The sequence below is a fragment of the Sus scrofa genome, chromosome 5, assembly GCF_054392235.1.
Source record: "Sus scrofa isolate SSC_HxYL_T2T_F1_AM1 chromosome 5, Sscrofa_HxYL_maternal_Yorkshire_Landrace_v2.0, whole genome shotgun sequence".
Classification (NCBI taxonomy): Eukaryota; Metazoa; Chordata; class Mammalia; order Artiodactyla; family Suidae; genus Sus; species Sus scrofa.
In genome coordinates, this window is record NC_139387.1 from 53,944,356 (window position 1) to 53,967,267 (window position 22,912).

Consider the following 22,912-nt stretch of genomic DNA (forward strand, 5'->3'; position numbering starts at 1 on the left):
TTCTGGCTTAACATATAATTTCTTTTATACTTTTACTATACTTTTTTTTTTTTTTTTTTTTTCCTGCTTAAGCTTTTATAAGTTTCAGAAAAAGAGCCTCAACTGTCTGGTTTTCTCTTAATTAATGGTGCCTGGGAGGATTTGTTAATTAATTGGTTAATTAATAGTGCCTGGGAGGATTTGTTTTCTCTCTCTGGGCTTAATCTTTTTTTTTTTTTTTTTTTTTTTCCTTTCAGGGCCATATCTGCAGCATATGGAAGTTCCCAGGCTAGGGGTTGAATCAGAGCTGCAGCTGCCACCCTGCACCACAGCCACAGCAATGTGGAATACGAACTGTGTCTGTGATCTATACCATAGCTCACAGCAATGCTGGATCCTTAACCCACTGAGCAGGGCCAGGGATCAAACCCATGTCCTCTTAGATACTAGTCGAGTTTGTTACTGCTGATCCACAGTGGGAGCTCCTGTGCTTAATCTTCTCTCTAGATATTAAGAGGTTCTCAAACCCATGATCTACACTAGATCCTATCCCTTTTAAAAAATCAAATACATAACTGGGCCACCATGCTGTACAGTATAAAAAACTTATAATGTATTGGGGAAATAAAAAATATTTTAATATACAAAATTAGGTATGAAAAATTGAAATTTATAAAAACTGTACTACTGAATGTTTACTGTATTTTCCAAAGACCTGGAAAAGATAGTATCTAACTATAAAGTTGAATGATTCTATCAAGAATGTTTCTTAAAAAATAGATTGACGCTAACTTAAAAAAATCAAATGCATATAAAAATAGGCAGAGACTAACTATATACTGTATCTACTTCACATTGAGTTTCCACTATGGGCCAGGCTACACATCGGCAAAGGATGACTATGTAATTTGGAATACTTATCACGCCTCTAAATCTTGCATTTTTGTATCTCTAACTTAGTCACAGTCCAGAAAGTTAGGTATTATGGTCACATTTTGCCCAGGAAATAGGTTCTTAGAGCAGTTACATACTTTCCCTGAGACTCTACAGCCTGTAGCTTGCTGAGCCAAATTCTGAATTCAGGTTTCTTTTTCTCTATAGTTCTTTACAAAACCCGACAGCCCTTCAGTGACTCTCCTTTCTGCTGTTAGATTACTTTCCATACAGAAGACTTCTACATCTGCAGGGACTCTGCTTTCTACTTTTTCCAAGTTTTCCAAGAAAGTTGAGTGCAAAACAGTAGGTGTTTACTAAGGATTTTTGATTTAACTTGAGAGATTTCATAGCTCAGATCAAAAAAAAAGTTTTAAACCAAGAATCATGCCATCATGAACCATTATTTGGCTTGTCTCAGAAACAGAGTTTCAATCACACATCTTCAGAGCTTCAGGGCTTAGCTATCTTGAACTTGGATGTTCCTCTTCACTCCCTGCTGGTTTCCCTGACTCTGTATTTGGCTCTTTCTCCACATCCCCACACAAGGCTCCTTCTGAATCACACACTCCACCTCTTTTACTAGTTCTCATCATCTCTAGAGAATAACAACCCGGTTCCTTAAATTGGTGCCCACAAGTCTTCATAATCTGTGTTAATGTTCTTGTTCTGTCTTTTGCTGTTTCCCCAGGAATTCTAAACAATTTCATCCTCTAGGACACCTTTCTATGAGCTACTTCTGTATTTCATGTGTACTTCCATATATGCTAAAACGCTGCGTCAGACACATCGCCAGGGTGAATGTATGTGACATGGCTTATATAAATATGCTATGCATTGGAAGGGCAAAAATATTTAGAGACCCTACTGTTCCAAATATATGTTTGTGCCTTCTTTTTGCTAATTTTATAATTATTTTTATGTCTGTTTTTCCTAGTAGACTTATAAAAGGCTCCATGACTCTTAGAATTACTACTTAGATAACTCAATAATAAAAATTCAATTTAATTGACTGAGAACCAAAGTGGGGAGAAAAACTATGAAAATGCATTCTGATTTCTATTCTATAGCTGACTTGTACCATGCCTAACATACTATTATATGTACTTAACTTTCAAAAACATCTATTGGGTGACATGCATTTGATGAATTATGTAAATATGTATGTATTTGACTGATAAAAATATTTTCTAGACCATGAATTTTCAGATTTGTAATTGGTTTTCTTTTATTACTTATGAACTTTCAATTTCCAATGAATGGGAGATAACATGACAAATGCCAGTTCATCTTAAAAGACTTTCTGGTATTTTGTTTCTACAATTTTAGTGATTAATATTTTACCTTTTTGGCAATCTTTGATGCAACATCTTTTTTTTTTTAAATTGAAATGTAATTGATTTATAGTATTTTCTTAGTTTCTGATATATAACAAAGTGAATCATTTATACATATATATTTGTGTATATATATATATATATATATACACATATAGTTTTCATATTGTTTTCCATTATGGTTTATTATAGGATATTGAATATAATTCCCTGTGTTATACAGTAGAACCTTGCTGTTTTTCCATTTTGTATATAATAATTTGCATCTGCTAATCCCAAACTCTTAATTTATCTCTTCCTCTCCTTTCCCCTTCAGAAAACCATAAGTTTGTTTTCTTTGTTTGCGAGTCTGTTTCTGTTTAGTAAATAAGTTCATTTGTGTCATATTTTAGATTCCACATATAAATCATATCATATATTTATCTTTGACTTACTTCATTTAGTATGTGCTTCATTTAGGATGTACTTCTTTTTTTTTTTTTTTTTCCCACTGTACAGCAAGGGGGTCAGGTTATCCTTACATGTATACATTGCAATTACAGTTTTTTCCCCCACCCTTAGGATGTACTTCTTTAGGTACATCCATGTTAATGCAGATGGCATTTTTCCTTCTTTTTCACGCCCGAGTAGTATTCCATTTTATATATACACTACATCTTCTTTATCCATTCATCTTTGGATGGACATTTAGGTTTGATGCACCTTTTTAACAGTATAATATGTTCGTATATTCCCTCGCTAACTGTGTAGGTTCATGGATTTCAGAAGGACTTAATAGGTATGATGCATGCATAATTCCTATACTATGCTAAGTCATGAAACAACTCTATTAACTTCCTTATGGTTCTCTCAGTCTGGGGTTGCTCACATAAAGTTATGACACATAAAGGTATTTTTTGTTATACCTCGTAATTAATTTAATTCAGTAGAAGCAGAAGACTCTGATTCTAGGTCTGTCTTGTTTCTCTGGGATGTGTCAGAAACAAAGTCATTGTCTGTAGCTTTTTGGGTTTTGGTTTCCAAAAGAATTAGCCAAACAATGGATGAAGCACCTTCCACAGTTTAGGGCAGAGCTTATTCTTACTATTTAAGCTATAAAGTGACTCTGTAAAGTCTGGAGTTCCCTCAGAGTGATGTGAATGATTCCTGGCACCCACAAAGAGGTACTGACATTACCAAATTGAGTTAATAGGATAGAATCAATACCTAGATGACCTCACAAATAATGAGAATGACTAAAGAAGACCAGGTTGTCCTTACTTTCTTTCTACTCAATTATTTCCTCCAGATGTAAATACTATATGAGCCTCACAGTCTGATGCCTCAAGGTGGTAATACACGGAGTAAATTCTTCCATTCCTTCAATTTCTGGTTAAAAGCATCTGCCAGTGACCTACAACAAGGTGCTTTATTCGAACTTAAACATTTAAAGATTTGTAGAATGTTAACCTGTACGGGGACTGTAGAAATCATCTATACAATGTACAAACTTTAGATCTTCATAATGCCCATTGCAAATGGTCATCTAAGATCTCTTGCAGCACCTGAGTGACCAAGATTTTACTGCTGCAAAAGGCAGGTCTTTCTTCTTTACAACAACTCCCAATATTGGGTCTCTTTTCGTAAGTTATCCTGAATATACCTCCCTCTCACTTCCAACAAGCAACCCTACTTTTGTTCTCTGGAGCCACGTTGGAATCTAGAATCAATCACCTCTACACATCAGTTCTTTCTATGTTTGAAAATGGCCAGCATGTCACCTGTCTTCTCCCCTTTGTGTTGTCACCTACAGTCCCTTTAACAATTCTTTTTTTTTTTTTTTTTTTTTTTTTTTTTGTCTTTTGTCCTTTTTAGGGCTGCACTTGCGGCATATGGAGGTTCCAGGCTAGGGGTCTCATCAGAGCTGTAGCCACCGGCCTATGCCAGAGCCACAGCAATGCCAGATCCAAGCCGCATCTGTGACCTACACCACAACTCACGGCAACGCTGGGACTTTAACCCACTGAGCGAGGCCAGGGATCAAACCCGAAACCTCATGGTTCCTAGTCGGATTCGTTTCTGCTGCGCCACAATGGGAACTCCAACAATTCCTCTTATGATTCAAATACTTTGATCACTGGTTTGGCAAGGACAGTTAGTTTCTCATTCATTCTGAACACTACTTTTTTTTTGTCTTTTGTTGTTGTTGTTGTTGCTACTTCTTGGGCCGCTCCCGCGGCATATGGAGGTTTCCAGGCTAGGGGTTGAATCGGAGCTGTAGCCACCGGCCTACGCCAGAGCCACAGCAACGCAGAATCCGAGCCGCATCTGCAATCTACACCACAGCTCACGGCAACGCCGGATCGTTAACCCACTTAGCAAGGGCAGGGACCGAATCCGCAACCTCATGGTTCCTAGTCGGATTCGTTAACCACTGCGCCACGACGGGAACTCCTGAACACTACTTTGTAATACAGTTGGGTGTAATACATGAGTGTTTTTGGTAATGATGACATAATATTGATTTTTACTGAACTTGAGCACAATTAAAGTTCTAGTTTGTGCTCTGTTAGCACACATTTTCCACATCATATCCTTGAGTTTTTTTTGTTTTTTGTTTTTTTTGCATTTGTTTGTTTTTTGGTCTTTTTAGGGCCGCACCTGCAGCATATGGAAATTCCCAGGCTGGGGGTCGAATTGGAGCTGTAACTGCTGGCCTACACCACGGCCACAACAACTCAGGATCCGAGCTGCATTTGTGACCTACACCACCGCTCACGGCAATGCCAGATCCTTAACTCGCTGAGCGAGGCCAGGGATCAAACCCACATCCTCATGAATGCTTGTTGGGTTCCTTACCACTGAGCCATGACGGGAGCTCCAAGTTGGTTTTATTTAGACCTAAATGGCAGGGCATTTTATATTTTGATTTCACTTTGTTGGATTGAACCCATTCATTCTGAAGCTGTTCCTGTAGTTTTGGAGTTTGATGGAGTCATTCGATATGTTAGTTATCCTTCCTTGTTTGATGTTATCTTTGCATTTGTAAAACACTCTGTCTCTGACTTCACCTGTCACTGACAGGAATACTTATCTGATCAAGGCAACAACAGAGTGGCAGGGAACTAGAGGACTTTCTGTACTTTAACAGTGATTGATTTACTAGTACACCTGAGCTGTAATCAGTTAACTTAAATCATACCTATTAACCTGTACGTTATTCAACATATGTCTATGGTGTGGTAAATCCGAGGAGTGGTTGGTTTTGGTGATGATGGTGATAGGGAATGTAGAGGGGATTAACAGGGAAGGGCACAAAGTGCTTTCTAGGGTGATAGAAATGTCTGAATATCTGGATGCAATGTGGTTTATATGGGTATATATCCTTTTTTTTGTCCAAACTACTAAAACCTTTTATTTAAGATCTGTGTATTGCACTGTATTTAATTTACATCTCAATTATAAAAATAGTATGTCAATCTACTTATTACTTGGATTACTGACTGCTACGAATTAAAGATGAGTTCAACAAATTAAAATGAAATCTTGAGGTTTGGAATACTGAAATGGTGTTGTCAGTATTTGACAGTGATGAAATCCAGAATAGGCTGTAGAACTCAATCACTATTTTGTATGAATTGAGTTTTTGGCTCATCCTTTGAATAACACTGCTTTAAGGTGTGGGATGGGACATAATTTTCTTCTAAGAAGTCTACTTGATATTCAAAAAGAGATAATTCCATTACTATACTTTAGTAACACGTTTTCACTGAGTTTTGCTTTATTCTATTTCTAAGCTCTTGGGAAGTTGGAATCTGTAAGTGGCTTATCAATGTATTCAATGAGTGCTTATTCGGAATAAAGAAAATAAGATGGCACACCACCAACTTTGCCCATTGAGTATATTCTGTAAACCACTCCTCTGTAAGACTTCTCCTTTTAGAGGTGATATTTTGTGTCAGCCAGGCCATAGTGTAGGAGATTATGAGCTATGATTATGCGATGGAAACACATACCCATTAGTAAGGTAGTGACCACTACCCTAAAACATAATGAAACAGAGAAAGGCCATTTTTCAGAGGTGCAGTGAAAGCATGTCCATGACCCCCGCTTCTCATTTTGAGGTAATACCGTATGATTACTTGGTACTTTTCATTCTTCATGACTTTTTTGCACATCTTATATAATTTTATTTTTACAAGGATTTGGGACATTTTAGGATTTAAGATTCTGAGCATTGAATGGTGAAGTGATTTGAGAAAGATCACATTAGTCTAAACCCCTCACTCCGCTCAAAGCCTGGTTCAAAATTCTCTTCCATGAAGCTGACTTTCACTCTCCTCACCCTAACATAATTTTCCCAGTTAAAGTAAAAGTCCTAAGCAATTTAGTAGACTGTCTGTGCTCTGCTATTACTATCTCATTTGCTTTGTATTTTTCCTTAAAGTTAGAGGGGGAGCATATTTTCTGTTTTCTTAACTATTGTAAATTTTTTACTTCTCTTACGTCCTTCTCCACCTGATGTCCCCAGTACAGAGCCAGTATTTATTTGCTTAATTTACTTAATAAATACTTTCTGAACGGGGACTACCCTTTCAATTGCATCATGTAATAGAAACAAAATGCCACGGATTATGTGTGGTCTATTATGCAATAATGACTGGTTGGATAAGATCACTTGAGAATAATGTGAACAGATTCATTCTACAATTAAGAGGAATTCTACATTTTCAGTACGCATTTTTTAATTATGAAAGTTCATTTCTGCATTTGGTAGGTTTTTCTGAGTTCTTGTATAAAATCTTTGGAAACGGGGAAGGTGATGGCCTATTAGGGAAGCAACGTGGTGTGGGGAAAGATGCACGGTGACGTTGGTTGACCTGAATCTGGGGCTTTGCCACTTTCTGGCTCTGTAAAACATGGGGGCCCACCAACTCCCTATCCTGCTGTGAAGGGTGTATATGGCCTGATATGTGACCTTGCTGAAGTTTCTAATCTCATGTTATCTATTGTACTAATATTTTTATTTGTAACAAATACACTTTTAAGCAACATGAAATTATATGTGCTTTTCGAAAACATGTAGAGAATTCGGAAAATATAAAAGAAAGCAATTAAAAACTCACTTGATGAAACTTACCCTTGATGTAATAATATTTTTTTAATACAAGCCTTATAAAAATTACCATTTTTAGTATTCATTTGTTCATCCAACTTTTAAAAATTAGTGCAGTAATCTAATAAGCATTTATTGAATGGCTGCTCTATGTTAGGCTTTCTTCCTGGTGTTGGAGATAGGGCGGTACACCAGGCAGAATCCCTGTCTTCATAGAATTTATGTTCTTTCCGAGGCAGGTGGATACAGCAAACACATAAACAAATGTAAAATATGATGTGAAATGGTGCTAATGCCATGACTGAAATGTAAAGCAGGATCCAGAGTGGTGGCCACCTTCTTTAGAGAGGGTGGCCAGAAGAGGTCTGAGGACAGGTGACATTGCACCAAAAATCAGAAAACATTTTGAGGGAGTGAGCCAAGTAATCATCTGGGTGAGAGACCTCCAGATAGAGAAATCCTAAGTTCCCTCCAGTTCCAGCAAATGGATACATGGATTAAAAACTCTATGTTATCAACAGATGATTGAATAAAGATGATGTGGTACATATGTAAAATGGAATATTACTCAGCCCTAAAAAAAGAATGAAACAATGCCATTTGCAGCAACATAGAGGGACCTAGAGATTATTATGCTGAGTGAAGTCAGACAGAGAAAGACAAATATCATATGATATCACTTATATGTGGAATCTAAAATATGACACAAATGAGCTCATCTGCAAAACAGAAACAGACTTATAGACATAGAGCACAGACTTGTGGTTGCCAAGGGGGAGAGGTAGTGGAAGAGGGATGGATTGGGAGTTTGGGATTAACAGATGCCAACTCTAATATGTATGATGGATAAACAACAAGATCCTACTGTATAGCATAAGGAACTATATTCAGTATTCTGTAATAAACCATAATGGAAAAGCATATGAACAAGAATATGTATATTTATGTACAACTGAATCCCTTTGCTATACAGCAGAAGTTAACACACCATTGTAAATCAATGATTTCAATAAAATAAAATTTTAAAATATCATTGGGCCATAAAAAAAAAACAACCCTATGTAGACTGGATATGTAGATCTCGAAAATTCTGTGATCAACTTCGAACTGGGAGTGTTGATTATTTATTGTCTTCTAGGCTGTTAAATCTTGATCTTCCTTTTAATCCAGGTTGATAACCATGTTCCCTATTACTCTACTTATATCACCAGCTTAACTAAGGCTTTGATCTTGTGTTAATGTTTTTGTTATCTTTGCATGCAGAAAAGTCCTTTTATAACCCAGACCTTAACCACTGGGAAGAACCAGTGCTCAAGAGAATATTCAAAATAGAAAACTGCTCTAGTTCTAGAGAGTGTAGGCGGTTTCCACAAGTGGAGGTTTCTAAGAAGCTGCTGAGCAGGGAGGGGAAGTAAGAAGACCTCCTGGACAATGTCTTTATGGTTTAATATCATTCTGTTTAAAATAGCTTATTAGAATAGTAGACATATATTTTTTTTCCAAATGCAGCTATAAAATATGTTTCAGGGAAATAAGAATAGGTTTGGTTACCACTTTTTTGGCTTCTATGACTATAAAACACTGAGAGTGGCCTTTAGTAGTCAGAGAACAAGAAAGTTGCTATGGACAATTATTCACAGAACTCTTCTTATCGAATACGTCTATTTTCTCTTATAAATGCTAAGAAAGGTTCAGAAGTGTCTCTCTGAACGCTAAATACCTAGAAAATTCAAATTATCATTTTTATTTTTATATGTTCATAGAAGAAAAGTATTTCTAATAGAAAGAGGTAACAGATAAAGATGACTTAAATAAAACACCAATGCCTATAAGATAAATTTCGATCAAGTAAAATTCTGTTAAATCTCTTACTCTGTCATTCACATAACTTAATGATTGTTGAACCCCATGGTGATCAGCAGTAAAATGACTTTTGGATAGAAAAAACTTAAACTATGGTCAGCACAGCTTTAGTGTTATGTATATTCCTTATTGTTTTTCATGTCTCTGGAATTAGTAATGGAAACTTGGCTCATCAGAACCATCAAAGAAACAAAGCAATGTACTTTCAGTCCATTCCTAGTAACCATGTCTAGCATGCATTTACTGTACTTGTCTTTCTTTGGGGTTTTTTCTTGAGGGACTTAGGATTAGTAAAAATATCTACATAGTCATGTAATGAAAGAATGTGGAAAGTCTATCTGCTTAATTTATAAGCAATTCCATCCTCCTTAGTATTTTTTTGAAATTAGAGTATAGTTGATTTACAATGTTGTGTCAGTTTCTGCTGTACAGCATAGTGATCCAGTGAGATATATATATATATATATATATATATATATATATATACATACATACATACATACATATATATATATATAATATATTCTTTTTCTCATACTAGCTTCCATCATGCTCTACCCCAAGAGACTGGCTATAGTTCCCTATGCTTTATCATAGTATCTCCTTACTTATCCATTCTAAGTGTTGTAGTTTGCATCTACCAACCCCAAACTCCCTGTTCATCCACTCCCTCCCCCTCCCCCCAGCAACCACAAGTCTGTTCTCCATGTCCATGAGTCTGTTTCTGTTTCGTAGATAGGATCATTTGTGGCATATTTTATATTTCACATATAAGCGATATCATATGGTATTTGTCTTTCTCTTTCTGACTTCCAGTATGAGAATCTGTAGTTGCATCCATGTTGTTGCAGATGGCATTATTTTGTTCTTTTTATGGCTGAGTAGTATTCCATTGTATATATGTACCACATATTCTTAATACATTCACCTGTCAATGGACATTTAGGTTGTTTCCATGTCTTGGCTATTGTGAATAGTGCTGCAATGAACATAGGCATGCACGTGTCTTTTTCAACAAAAGTTTTGTCTGGATATATGCCCAGGTGTGGGATTGCTGGATCATGTGGTAGTTCTATATTTAGTTTTCTGAGCTACCTCCACACTGTTTTCTATAGTGGTTTTACCAATTTACATTTCCATAAACAGTGAAGGAGGGTTTCCTTTTCTCCAAACCCTCTCCAGCATTTGTTATTTGTTGACTTGTTAGTGATGGCCATTCTGACCAGTGTGAGTTGGTACTTCATAGTAATTTTGATTTCCATTTCTCTAATGATTGGTGATATCGAACATTTTTTCATGTGCCTACTAGCCATCCATATGTCTGCTTTGGAGAAATGGCTGCTTAAGTTTTCTGCCCATTTTTTGATTGGGCTGTTTGTTTTTTGTTGTTGTTGCTGAGTTGTATGAGCTGTTTGTATATTTTGGAGATTAGGCCCTTGTTGGTTGCATTGTTTGCAAAGATTTTCTCCCATTCTGTGTCTTTTCTTTTTTTAATGGTTTCCTTTGCTATGCAAAAACTTTAGAGGTTAATTAGGTCCCATTGGTTTATTTTTGGTTTTATTGTCATTATTTTAGGAGGTGGATCAAACAAGACATTGCTGTGATTTATGTCAAAGAGCATTCTGCTTATGTTTTCCTCTAGGAGTTTTGTAGTATCTGGCCTTACATTTAGGTCTTTAATCCAATCTCAGTGTATTTTTGTGTATGGTGTTAGAGAGTATTCTATTTTCATTCTTTTATATGTAACTGTCCAGTTTTCCCAGCACCACTTACTGAAGATACCATCTTTCTTCCACTGTACGTTCTTGCCTCCTTTGTCATAGATTAGTTGACCATCAGTGCTTGGGTTTATTCCATCCTCTGCACTTTTACTTAATAAAGATGACTTTATTTTTGCCACACCATCTCAATACACTTTATACATAAATCCAGTATATGGGTTAATATAAAAGAAAAATCTTGAATTTTCCTGGAGGATTTATATTATAATAAGTGTAGCCTTCTTACCTTTCAGTAGTGTTAACTAATTGTGGTTGAGAAGAGAACCAGTAAGATTTCTTCTTTGGCGTTGTGGATCACCAATGACTTACCAGTCTAGAATTAGAATTTTTTCTGTGGAAAAGTGGATACCAGGAACCTGGCACATCTGTGATTTATGTGGTGTTTGACTTATGTTTTTCAAGCTGTAATAGTTCCCAAATGAAATACTTCTCATTACCACCAAGCAGCTCTAGAAAATAAAGCATCTTTTACTTTGTGAACTCAGAGTTGGCCATACATGGAGATGTCAGGAGAGTTTTGTGGCAACCCAGTGCCACAGGCATCTGAGGATGTGGTACCAATGGGAATGACCCCTCCCATTTCATTGACGACATGTGTTATATATTATTATGGTTCTGGCCTCTAGATTTTAAGTTCTTGGTGACAGGATCTATATTTGGGGAAAAGAATTGTCTGGGCTGATGTTTTATGTGTAACAATCGTTTGGATTAAATGATTATTTTCCATGCAAATCTAAATAAGACGCAGACACTGTGGGTGCCAAGGATTTTTGTGTGAATCAAGGGTAAGAATAACAGAGGAGCCTGTTCTGTGTTAGTGGTAAGAAAGCCTCTCTTGGGGACTGACACATACACATAGTGGAATTAAGACTTGGATAAATGTACTGGTTGAACATTAGTGACCCCAAACTCTTGCCAACAACCAGATGTACATCCCTGCAATTGATAGGGGGATTTGAAAATACTCAACTGCCCTGTTTATTTGAGGACCACAGACAGTGAAGCATTCTGCCTCGACATTATTCTGATAGAAAATGAAGCTGTCCCAGATCCTTTGTCTCAGTCATGTCCAAACTTAGAAATGATCTTGCATGTATTTCTTCTTATCTTTTTTTTTTTTTTTTTTTTTTTGGAGGGGGGAGCTTATGAAAGCAGCCGTGTAACAAAAGGTCGTAGACTCCCAGAATGAAAATGCAAATTAAGGTCTGCCTGGAAGATGCCACTCTAGGAAAAAAATGTTCCCTCTTTACTTATTCAAAAATGTACTGTTTGAACACTATGCTCCTTTATGTATATTCATTTCATCTATAGATAAAATGATGAATTTTTTCATTTTTAAAAATTTTGCCAATGTATAGTTGATTTAGAATGTTTTTAGTTTCTGCTGTAAAGTAATTCAGTTATGCATATACATATGTCCATTCTTTTCAGATTCTGTTCCTGTATAGGTTATCACAGAATATTGAGTAGAGTTCCCTGTGCTATACAGCAGGTCCCCACGATAATAAGTTTTAAAAGACAAGTCCAAAAGAGAAAGACAAATACCATGTGATATCACTTATATGTGGAATCTAAAATATGACACAAATGAGCTCATCTAGAAAACAGAAACAGACTTCCAGACATAGAGCACAGACTTGTGGTTGCCAAGGGGGAGAGGTAGTGGAAGAGGGATGGATTGGGAGTTTGGGATTAACAGATGCAAACTCTAACATGTAAGATGGATAAACAACAAGGCCCTACTCTATAGCACAGGGAGCTATATCCAGTTTCTTGGGAGAGACCATAATGGAAGATACCATGAGAAGAAGAATGTATATATATGTGTATGACTGGGTCACTATGCAGTACAGCAGAAATTGACTCAACACTATAAATCAACTATACCCTAATAAAAAAATAAATTTAATTAAAATATAAGAGGCATTTCACCTTCCACAAATACTGTTGGTTACCACTGGCTTGATGGTAATTATGGTCTATGCACAGGGCCATGAAGCTTCTCTTGAGTCATCCTTTAAATATTTTCCTTTTCTTTATTTGTTTGCCTTTCAATCCTGTAGGTATTCCCGCAGTTTATGTTCTTTACTTAGAGTTGAGCGTTTTAGCTCATCCCATCTTATTTCCATTTCCCTTTCTCTTGGTTTCCACCCTGAGACACTTGGGGAAAAGGAAAATTCTTTGCCAGATTCTTAGGCCTTTGCTTGAAGCAAAGCTCCATGAACACCCACGTAGCAGAGACCACTGTTCTGAAAGGAAAGTAGACAAGTTGTTCTTTTGCATCCCTGTGACTTGCTGTAGGGATTTGCAAGTGAGAAACAGCAGTCGGGCTGGAGAAGGTCAATTGCGACAGTGTCAGGAGGCACCTCTGATACAGCTGCCTGTGGTCAGTATGAGGAATGAGTGCGTGGGTAGTTTTCTTGGAGGACAACTGGGAAGCCAAACTCAAGAGAAGATGCAGAAGAGGAGTAATACATCATCAACAATGATCATTTGTTCCTAATTTGTTTCTGTAATTATCCCAAACATAATTGCTTTCTGTGGATTTTTTTCCCCCATCCTGTCCTCTGCATGTGGACGTTCTTGGACCAGGTATCGAACCTGCACTACAGCAGTGACCCAAGCTGCTGCAGTGACAATGCTGGATTTTTAACCTGCTGTACCAACAGGGGACTCCTTTTTTGTGAGGTTTGAATTACAGTTTTCTAGTCATACTGATGGAAGAATGGCAAAAACCTGCTTCTTCTTAGGTAAGACTTCTTCTTAAAGTGAAGCTCAAAAAATCTTCTTCCCAAGAGTCATGAAAGCGAAGCTAAAAAGTCCTGGGTTTGAGAGTAGGGTTAGGACACTAGACACCATTTCAGTGTTTTCCTGTGGTCTTTGTATCCCCACTTGTATCTCAGTTTATCGTAGAGATTGATGACCTTTCTTTGTCATTATCTTAAGCGTTAGGGCCGATTGGTGTGATGGTTGGTAGGACTGACTTGCCTTCCAGAAGGCTGATTTGGAGGTTGTCAGAGCCACCAACAACCTTCAGGGTGTCATTTGAAAGCATTTTCTGAGAGAAGTCAACTTTCATGGTTCACATCTGTCATTTTGAAAGGTGTCCGCACGACTTTAAGGAAGGAGCCGGCGCAGGGCTGAGGCCACACTTTCCTCTCCTTAGAGCTGTTCCTGTGGCCAGCTGGACGTCACAGCGGTTTCCCAAGGTGGCCTGTGTGTTGACTTAAGGACTTTTCTTGTGCCAGGAAACAATGTCATGAGAACCATCCATGGGGTGGGAGAAATGATGACCCAGATGGTGCTCAGCAGAGGCTCCATCTTTCCCATGACTGTGCCCGAGATGCAGCCCAGCCTCCACCCCAGCAAGCAGGGGAGCCCCCCCGAGCAGGAGGACGTCACTGTGATGGACACCAAGCTGAAGATTATTGAGATTTTACAGGTACGTGGCCTCATGCGAGGGAAGTGACAAGCTCCTGACTATGTTGTTGGTTTAACTTCTGACACTTTTTGTTTCAGATCCCTCTGTGTAAATAGTCTGAAATGCTTTTGAGCTGAGTTTACTTTTTTAATGATTTTTATTTTTTCCTTTATAGTTGGTTTACAGTGTTCTGTCAGTTTTCTACTGAACAGCAAGGTGACCCAGTCACACACACACACACACATTCTTTTTCTCACATTATCCTCCATCATGCTCCATCACAAGTAACTAGATATAGTTCCCTGTGCTATACTGCAGGATCTCATTGCTTATCCATTCCAAACGCAATTGTTAATTGCGTTTTACTTCTTTTAAGTTTGTGAAAAGCCTGGTAAGAAATCTCATACCCACACTGTTTAACATATTAATTACATGTGTTCATTCCCGTTAAATACGTTAATGAAGATATCTAACCATGGAGGTTGACATAACTTCTTCCTATGTATTTGCTCATTTGGTGTTGACTCTGATTTAATTTTACCTTGATTTAAGAAAGATTTGGGGGAGTTCCCATTGTGGCTCTGTGGTAATGAACCCAACTAGTATCCATGACTTGGGTTCAATCCCTGGCCTCGCTCAATCCCTGATACTGTATTCAGATACAGTGTACTAAGTCTTTCATATCACACTTTAATGTAGACTCGGCTACCACAAGTGGGTTAGTAGTCCTGGAAGGATCTGTACATTTTTATTTAAAGTAATTAGATTAATAATCATAAAAGGCTTCACGGTTTCTCCAGGACTCCCAAAGACTGAATTGAACTCTGAGAAATATTGGCTGGCCTCCCAACCCTGTGTTCACGACCCTGAGTTTAAGAACTCGGTTGTCCTGTTCTTAATGACCTAGCCCATGGGCCCAAGGGGCCCCCAGCATTAGCATCACCCCACTGCTCCCCCCCAAGACAGTCTCTGATATACATGCCCTCATTTTAGTCTAATGGCAGTCACAGAAAAGCAGCATTGACAAAACAGTCCCTAGCAACTAAAAAAAGGACAAGATGAAGATGCTTTGGTGGGGCAGGTAGGGCTGACTTACTTTGGCTGCCCCTTTGGGGTTCTTCATGTATTTCTCATTGAACCTCTGTTCTCGCTCGGATTTTTGTGTCTCTCTGTTTGAGTCTGAGTCCCTGTGTCTGTGTTCCTGTGTGCTGCTCTTGAATTTCTTTCTAAGAACACCTCGTCAAGAATTTCTTTGTAGCCGCGTTCCTTAAGCAAGTCTCCTGCTTTCTGCTAGCTCTTCCTCCTCTCAGGCTCTTCATTTCTTTGCCCCATCATTTCCTGTATTTTTTCTTTTTAGCTTTTTTTATTTCTCTTTCATTCTCTCACTCCATCTTTGGCGCTCTCTCATCTCTCTCTGCCTTTGTTTTTACTCTTCCTTTTTTCCTTCCCTTCTTCCTTCCATTATTTTCCATAATTAAATATATTAGAGGATGAAAGGTTTTTTTGGCTATATTTATAAAATAAAATTATTTGAATACTAATCTTCAACTGAAAGCAAATAAGCGTTTCATTAGTTCATGTTTTAATAATTTGTTCTTTACATAGGTTTGTTAAAAAAAAAAAAAAAAGACAAACCTTCAAAAATTTTTTAATGGCTGCACCCATGGCACATGAAGTTCCCAGGCCAGGTGCCAAGTCCAGCTCACCAGGTGAGCACTGAAGAACAGGTGCTGTGGAACTTAAGAAAAAGTTAACATAAAACAAGACACAGAGACATTTATCTTAATTGAAGGTGGGAACTAGGGCATTCAAGGTCTCAGGGACCCAGAGCACCACCTCAAGAAACCACACTGCTTTTATTGTGCTCTTTAGGATGACATCAAGTGAGGAGGGGGTTGTAGGTGCAGGATATAGTTCTTTCATTGTTTTAAAAGTTCTTTTATTATTTTAAAAGTCACTTAGCTGGTAACTGGTTAAGCTTTTATTCTGACTTTTAGGCATTTAACAATCATTAGCATTGAAGAACCTTGGCATTAGCTGCCTATGCGTGGCACCTAGAGAATCATCATTGTGCTTCAGCAGAGGACATGCTTATCTGCAGCAACCTGGGGTGCCTAGGTTTGCACCTTGTTCTCTTTGCTGATGCATATTCTGCTAACGACTGCTCATAAACCCCCTGGAGCCATGAGGTTCCTCTTTCTCTTATTTTAACAGAAATACCATGCTGTGCAAATGGTGTGCCAACCTGCACAGGTCTGGCATGCCTAGACCAAGGGATTATGCCCTCATTCAGCTGACCACATGAATCATTTATGCCTTTTGGTCTTTGTTCTTAAGCTTAAGTTATTTACCAGCACTGTGACTGTTTTTCAAGTAGGAATATGGGGTAAAGTAAAGCAGGACAAGATGGAGTTATCAGCATCGAAAATAGAAGCAAAGAGGCTACGAAAAGATTGTAGAAACATGTCTCCCGACAGCCAGGTACTGAATCTGAGCCACAGCTGTGACCTATGCTGCAGATGTGGCAATGCCAGAGCCTTTAACCCACCATGTCGGGCCAGGGATGAACCCAAGCCTCTGTAGCAGCTCAGGATTTTTAACCCACTGTACCACAGCAGGAACTCTAAAACACCCTTCTTTTGAGGCTCCTGCAGTCTAGCTTCTGCTCTCCGCCTTATGCTCAGGGCTGCCAAACCCACCAGCCCCTTCCCCCATGACCTGTCTCCTGCTTTGAAAATCCCCTATTAACTGGAATCAGTTCAATCAACAGCTGTGGCAGTGCTCACTGCATGTTAACAAAAAAATCTCTTTAGCGTTAGCTTTTCCCTCTGGAGTGTATGCTCTTCAAAGGCAGGTTTTATATTGTTGGAACCTTTCTGGACCCTTGGTACCTTCTGCAGTACCTGGCTCCATGAGTTTGTTGAACTTGACTGAGCATAGCTGACATGGAGTATGGTTGCTGCCCAGGAGGACCATCATGGTCTAGCAGAGAAGTGGGCGAGGGGTGAGGGGGGGAGATTGATGCAATTTTGGACCTGTAGGTGTAAATAATGTGTTGGGTGAGAAACAGAGAAAGATCGATTTGGACTGGGGAACCAGGGAAAGTGTGATTTCAAAAGGGATTTAGGAGTTCCTGTCATGGCGCAGTGGGTAATGAATCTGACTAAGAACCATGAGGTTGCGGGTTCGATCCTTGCCCTTGCTCAGTGGGTTAAGGATCCGGCGTTGCCGAGAACTGTGGTATAGGTTGCAGATGTGGCTCGGATCCCGCGTTGCTGTGGCTCTGGCATAGGCCAATGGCTGCAGTTCTGATTAGACCCCTAGTCTGGGAACCTCCATATGCCATGGGAGCGGCCCTAGAAAAGGCAAAAAGACAAAAAAAAGGGGGGGGGGATTTAAACACAGCGGGTTAAGGATCTGGCATTGCTGGAGTGGTGGCATAGGTCGCAACTATGGCTCAGAACTGATCCCTGGCCCAGGAACTCCATATGCCACAGGGCAGCCAAAAAAGAAAAAGAGAAAGAAAGGCAAGGAGGCAAGAGAGAAGCTGCCGACATTCCCTCCTGTGCTGTTGGTATGGAGATGACTGGGAGAGAGACAGAAAAAAGCGCTAGAATGAGGGAAGGGTCTGATACAAAGGGGGTGTGGCTAGTGAGAGATAGTGGCATAGATGGTACCACGAATACCAACTGAAACTTGTGTGACCATTATTGTTTGCTGTTCCAATGAAAGTCTCTTAAGAGACTACAGGGGACACTGATAATAATTATACTGAGGATGGAGTTCCTGTAGTGGCTCAGTGGTTAACAAACCCGACTAGGAACCATGAAGTTGTGGGTTCGATCCCTGGCCTCATTGCTGTGAGCTGCAGTGTCGGTTTCAGACACGGCTCGGATCCCATGTTGCTGTGGCTGTGGTGTAGACTGGCAGCTGTAGCTCTGATTAGACCCCTAGCCTGGGAACTTTCATATGCCGCGGGTGCAGCCCTAAAAAAAAGACAAAAGACAAAAAGATAATAATAATAATTATACAGAGGCCAACCCTGTGGCAACTCTGTAGTAACCCTGGGTTGGAATGAAGGTAACTCTGTGTAAGTCCACCTCTCTGTTCTTTCCTGTGTCCTCTGAGATGTCACAGCATTTTCTTCTCTGATCTCCGCCATATTCTCTATCACATGAGGTGGCCCTCAGTAATTTTATAAGTATATTTGCAACAATATAACTTGTTTTCCAAACCTGATTATTGGCTTCTTGAGGGCCCTGGGCTCTGGGCATTTGCATTCTTCTCAGGGGTGAGCACCTTAACTGGCACTTAGTCTCTGTCAGTGCATCTGCTAAGGAGAACAAGGACAACCCACAGAGACCCAAGGGAATACAGGCACCAGTGAGGCACATCTCTGGTATATTGGATGCTGTTACTTAAGCTGTCCTTTTGTAGCCGAGATCCAGGACTCAATGTGGTATAGCCAGAAAGCACACGGTCATAGCTGAAATCTTGGCCTTTCTGTGCATGAATGAGGGTCATGGCTCCAGCACTTTCCTTGCAAAGCCACTGGAAACTCTGCCAAATGCTCAGGAAATTATGTCATCATTTCTTGATTTCCCACCTCTACCTGGAATATTCAGAGAGTAATCATGGGGAGTCAAGTGTTCTTCTTTCCAAAAACTGCTTAGGGATTTTACTGACATTGTCTAATGGAAATACATCCCTTTTCTTAGCGTTGATGACTGGTGATCATGTATGCAACTGAGGTATTAAAGAGTTTACCAATAAAGTTTCTGACTACTTCATGTGACATGTTGATGGTTATCTTGTTCTTGGTGTCACATAATGAATTGAATTTTTAAACACTATGCCGATGACAGACCCTTATGTTTTTTTAATGTTTCTTGTAGTTTATTCTGAGTGTCAGACTCGATTATAGGATCTCATACATGCTGTCAATATATAAGAAGGAATTCGGGGAGAATAATGGAAATGCTGAAACATCCACCAACGGCTCTCCTGATACATTGCTGCCATCAGGTATCTCCTCTGGATAACATTTCCTCTATGCATGGTGCTTTCCTGGGAAATTGAAAGTACCTTTTATGTTTTCAAACAAGAAGTATTCTTCTGAGACAAAAAAGTCAAAATAGGAGTTCACATTGTAGCTCAGTGGAAATTAATCCAACTAGCATCCATGAGGATGCAGGTTTGATCCCTGGCCTCGCTCAGTGGATTAAGGATCTGGCATTGCTGTGAGCTGTGGTGTAGGTCACAGAGGCAGCTCGGATCCTGCATTGCTGTGGCTGTGGCTGTGGCATAGGCCAGCAGCTGAAGCACTGATTTGACCCCTAGCCTGAAAATGTCCATATACTACAGGTGTGTCCCTAAAAAAAAAAAAAAAAAAAAAAAAAAAAGTCAAAATAATCTCCACCAATGAAATGAAGGAACTGAGATAGAACATTATGTAACTTGCCTATAATAGCAAGGAGGATGTTTGCTGCTACAGGTGTTCAGTTCTTTGAATCCGGTTTCTCTAGTAATCTTCACAATTTTATGAGGTCAAGGGATTGTTTATTGTGCCATTTTATGGGTAAGAAAACCTAGGTCAGAGGGATTACAACTTGCTAAAGGTCATGAAAGTGGTGGTAAAGGGATTCTCTTGATGGTCTTTCCAACTCCAGAGTCTGAATTTTTAAACATTATGCTATTTTGGTGAAACTCCAGGGAATTTTTTTTTGACCTGGATCAAAGAGCAGAATGAAATGTAGCTTTCAGGAGGAAAAATATTTTGTAAGAAGCCATCATGCATCTCAAGAATAGTATAGCATTTCCTGAAAGTCTGGATGTGAGCGTTGGTTTTATTGTGTATGTGTTTCTGTTTTTTGTTTTTTTTTTAAATTACTTTGCATGGTTGTAAACTAGTACTGTATTTCAATTTTTTCACATTTAAAATTTGTGAGAAATGAAGTCCTCTTGTGGCACAGCGGTTTAAGGATCCAGGTTGTCACTGCAGTGGCCTGGGTCACTGCTGTGGTGCTGGTTCCATTTCTGGCCTTGGGACTTCTGGACATGACCAAAAAATGTGTTAAGAGTGAAGACACTTTGAGTGTAGGAGCATAGTGACATGAGAGTATAAGAAGTACTGTTAAATTTTTATGACTCTAGAAAGTACCTACTGAAACCTAAGATATATTAAATTACCATTTTCCTGGATTGATCAGGTTGGTTATGGCAAGTTGGAAACTATGTTGTATGGAAGATTTAGCCTGTTAACAGAATCCCTCTTCTGGTGGTAGAATTTATACACAGATACAGAACTGTCTCTTAACCACACCCACTGTGACAATGTTAAAAAGCCTCCTCTTCTTTATCCATCTGTCAATTTGATAAGAATGAGTCCGTGATTATAGGTATATAGTTAAAATGGATGCTAGACCAAACATCTTGCTATCTGACTCACTGGTACCATCCAAAAGGCAGCTTGCCTCTACAGACAGAGTTAAGCTCTCCTGAGCTAGAAGTTTCCCTGGCACATTTGCAACAGTGTTGTTTTTATGCTTCCCAGAAGTGTAGAACCCCAAAGTGCTATTTCCAGGAATGATACAGCAGAAGGAGAGAGTCTTGCTGGCGGTTGCATTGACACTTGCATAAAAATTATTGGCTCTCAGAAGCCAGACTTCTGGAAAACAGGAGCTCTAAGTGTCAGTAAAAGTGTGGGAGGGAAAGTCTAGGGGCAGCCCCAGAAAATTAGTTCTCTCTGATTTACCTGATCTTTTAAATTGGTTGTATGCGTCAGAGGTAGCTTTCTGGGAAGAATTCTTTTTCCCTTTTTATATCTTGCTCTGTTTTCTTTTTATGCTTTGGAGATGAGAAATAAATTGTGTACTTATCATAGATATCTTTAAAATGTTAGTGGTGGGGATGAGTGAAGAATCATGATTATTAGTTTACATTGAAAAAAAAAATCAAGCATCCTGTCCCACAAGAAGGGATGGAATTATAGAAGTAAGCTTATTAAAAAGATCATGTTGTTTGGAAGTGCAATATAGTAACAACATACCTAGTTCATTCTGGTATATTGTGATCTTTAAAAAATATTACCCTTCCATGTCATTACTCATTCAAATTATATGTATGTAGGAGTTCCCTTGTGGCACAGTGGGTTAAGGATCTGGCATTGTCACTGTAGCAGCTTGGGGCTGCTGTGGCACATATCTGAATCTGGGCCAGGAATTTCCATGTGCCTTGGTTGTGGCCAATAAATAAATAAATTAATTAAATGTGTGTATATAGTCTGTGTTGTCTATATATACCTGATGTATATATATACTTAGAGATGAGGTAACTTTGTAAATGGTGCTTTTTGATTTTCTAAATGTATCTTTGGCTATAACAATATATATTTTAAAATGTTAACTTCAATTTAAAATATTAGCAGCTAAGAGGAGCTGTATTGTGACTTTTTAAAGTGTTGACTTTCAGTGGCATAAGGAAATTAAGGCAAAATATTTTTAGGTATGCTAATATTAATATAAATATTGGGACTCCTAATTATAAAAAATAAAGAATGGATTTTACCATTTATCTTTGCAGCTATTGTTCCTGATATAGATGAAATTGCAGCGCAGGCAGAAACTATGTTTGCTGGAAGGTATAGTAACATTTATGTATCTTTATCTTGTGAATAAAATTTTACTTCAAATTTTATTGACACTTTAGTGTTCACTTCCCTATATCTATTTAATTTTAGATCCTTTATTGTTGCTGGCCAAATTTCTGCCAAAAATGAAAGTCTAATTTACTGTAGAAGAGAAAGCATAGCTTTTCTTTAGGACAGGTTAAAAAAAAGACAGGAGAGATGAGATTGGTGTATTGAACTTTCCCGTGAATTCTTTGCTTTTCTTCCTCAAATAATGACAGCACATGAATGCCCTTTAACTCCCCTGGTATAAATATTGCAGCGTCTTGAAAAATACTGCTTTCCTGAATCTGTTTGAGGCAAGAAAGTTTGAAGTTTGAGGCAGGAAAGTAACTTCTTTCGGCAGTATCATTAACTTTATATGTGAGGAAAAAAAGCTCTTTTCTGCCAGTTGGAAATATCCATGATTAAAGAAAACAAAACACCTTTGCCATCGGTACCCTCCTTTGCTATCAGGAGCCCTGCTATTCATTGTTCTTAGGTGGTTTCTTTCCTTTTTTTCCCCCTAGGATGAAACTAATATTCAAAAAGGAGAGTTAAAAAAAACGTTAAATACCTAAGCTACATTATTGAATTTCTGGAATTCATTTTTATTACCATGAGTACTTAAACAAATTTCTATACTAACCTTTGTGCATTTTCTTTGGTTAGCAAGAAAGACAAGAGTGAAAAATCAAGGGAACCAAAAAGAATTTTTCTCTAGTGAACATTTGGTTTAGGTTTGTTTGATAGGGTTTTGCCAGTTTTTGCTGTTATCGTTGCTGTGTTTTCTTATTGAAGTAGTTCATTATTCTTGAGAAGGTAAAATAAGCCAGT

At 38.5% G+C, this 22,912-nt stretch overlaps 1 protein-coding gene across 2 annotated transcripts in view; it reads left to right on the forward strand.

The window, feature by feature from the left end:
- ITPR2 (inositol 1,4,5-trisphosphate receptor type 2) overlaps nt 1-22,912 on the forward strand; it is a 529,852-nt gene that overhangs the window by 192,647 nt on the left and 314,293 nt on the right. For both annotated transcript variants that reach the window (XM_021092919.2, XM_084956514.1), the window contains 3 exons: nt 14,237-14,430; nt 19,305-19,434; nt 21,991-22,048. In XM_021092919.2, the coding sequence (XP_020948578.2) occupies nt 14,237-14,430; nt 19,305-19,434; nt 21,991-22,048 (382 nt within the window). The remainder of the gene's footprint in view (nt 1-14,236; nt 14,431-19,304; nt 19,435-21,990; nt 22,049-22,912) is intronic.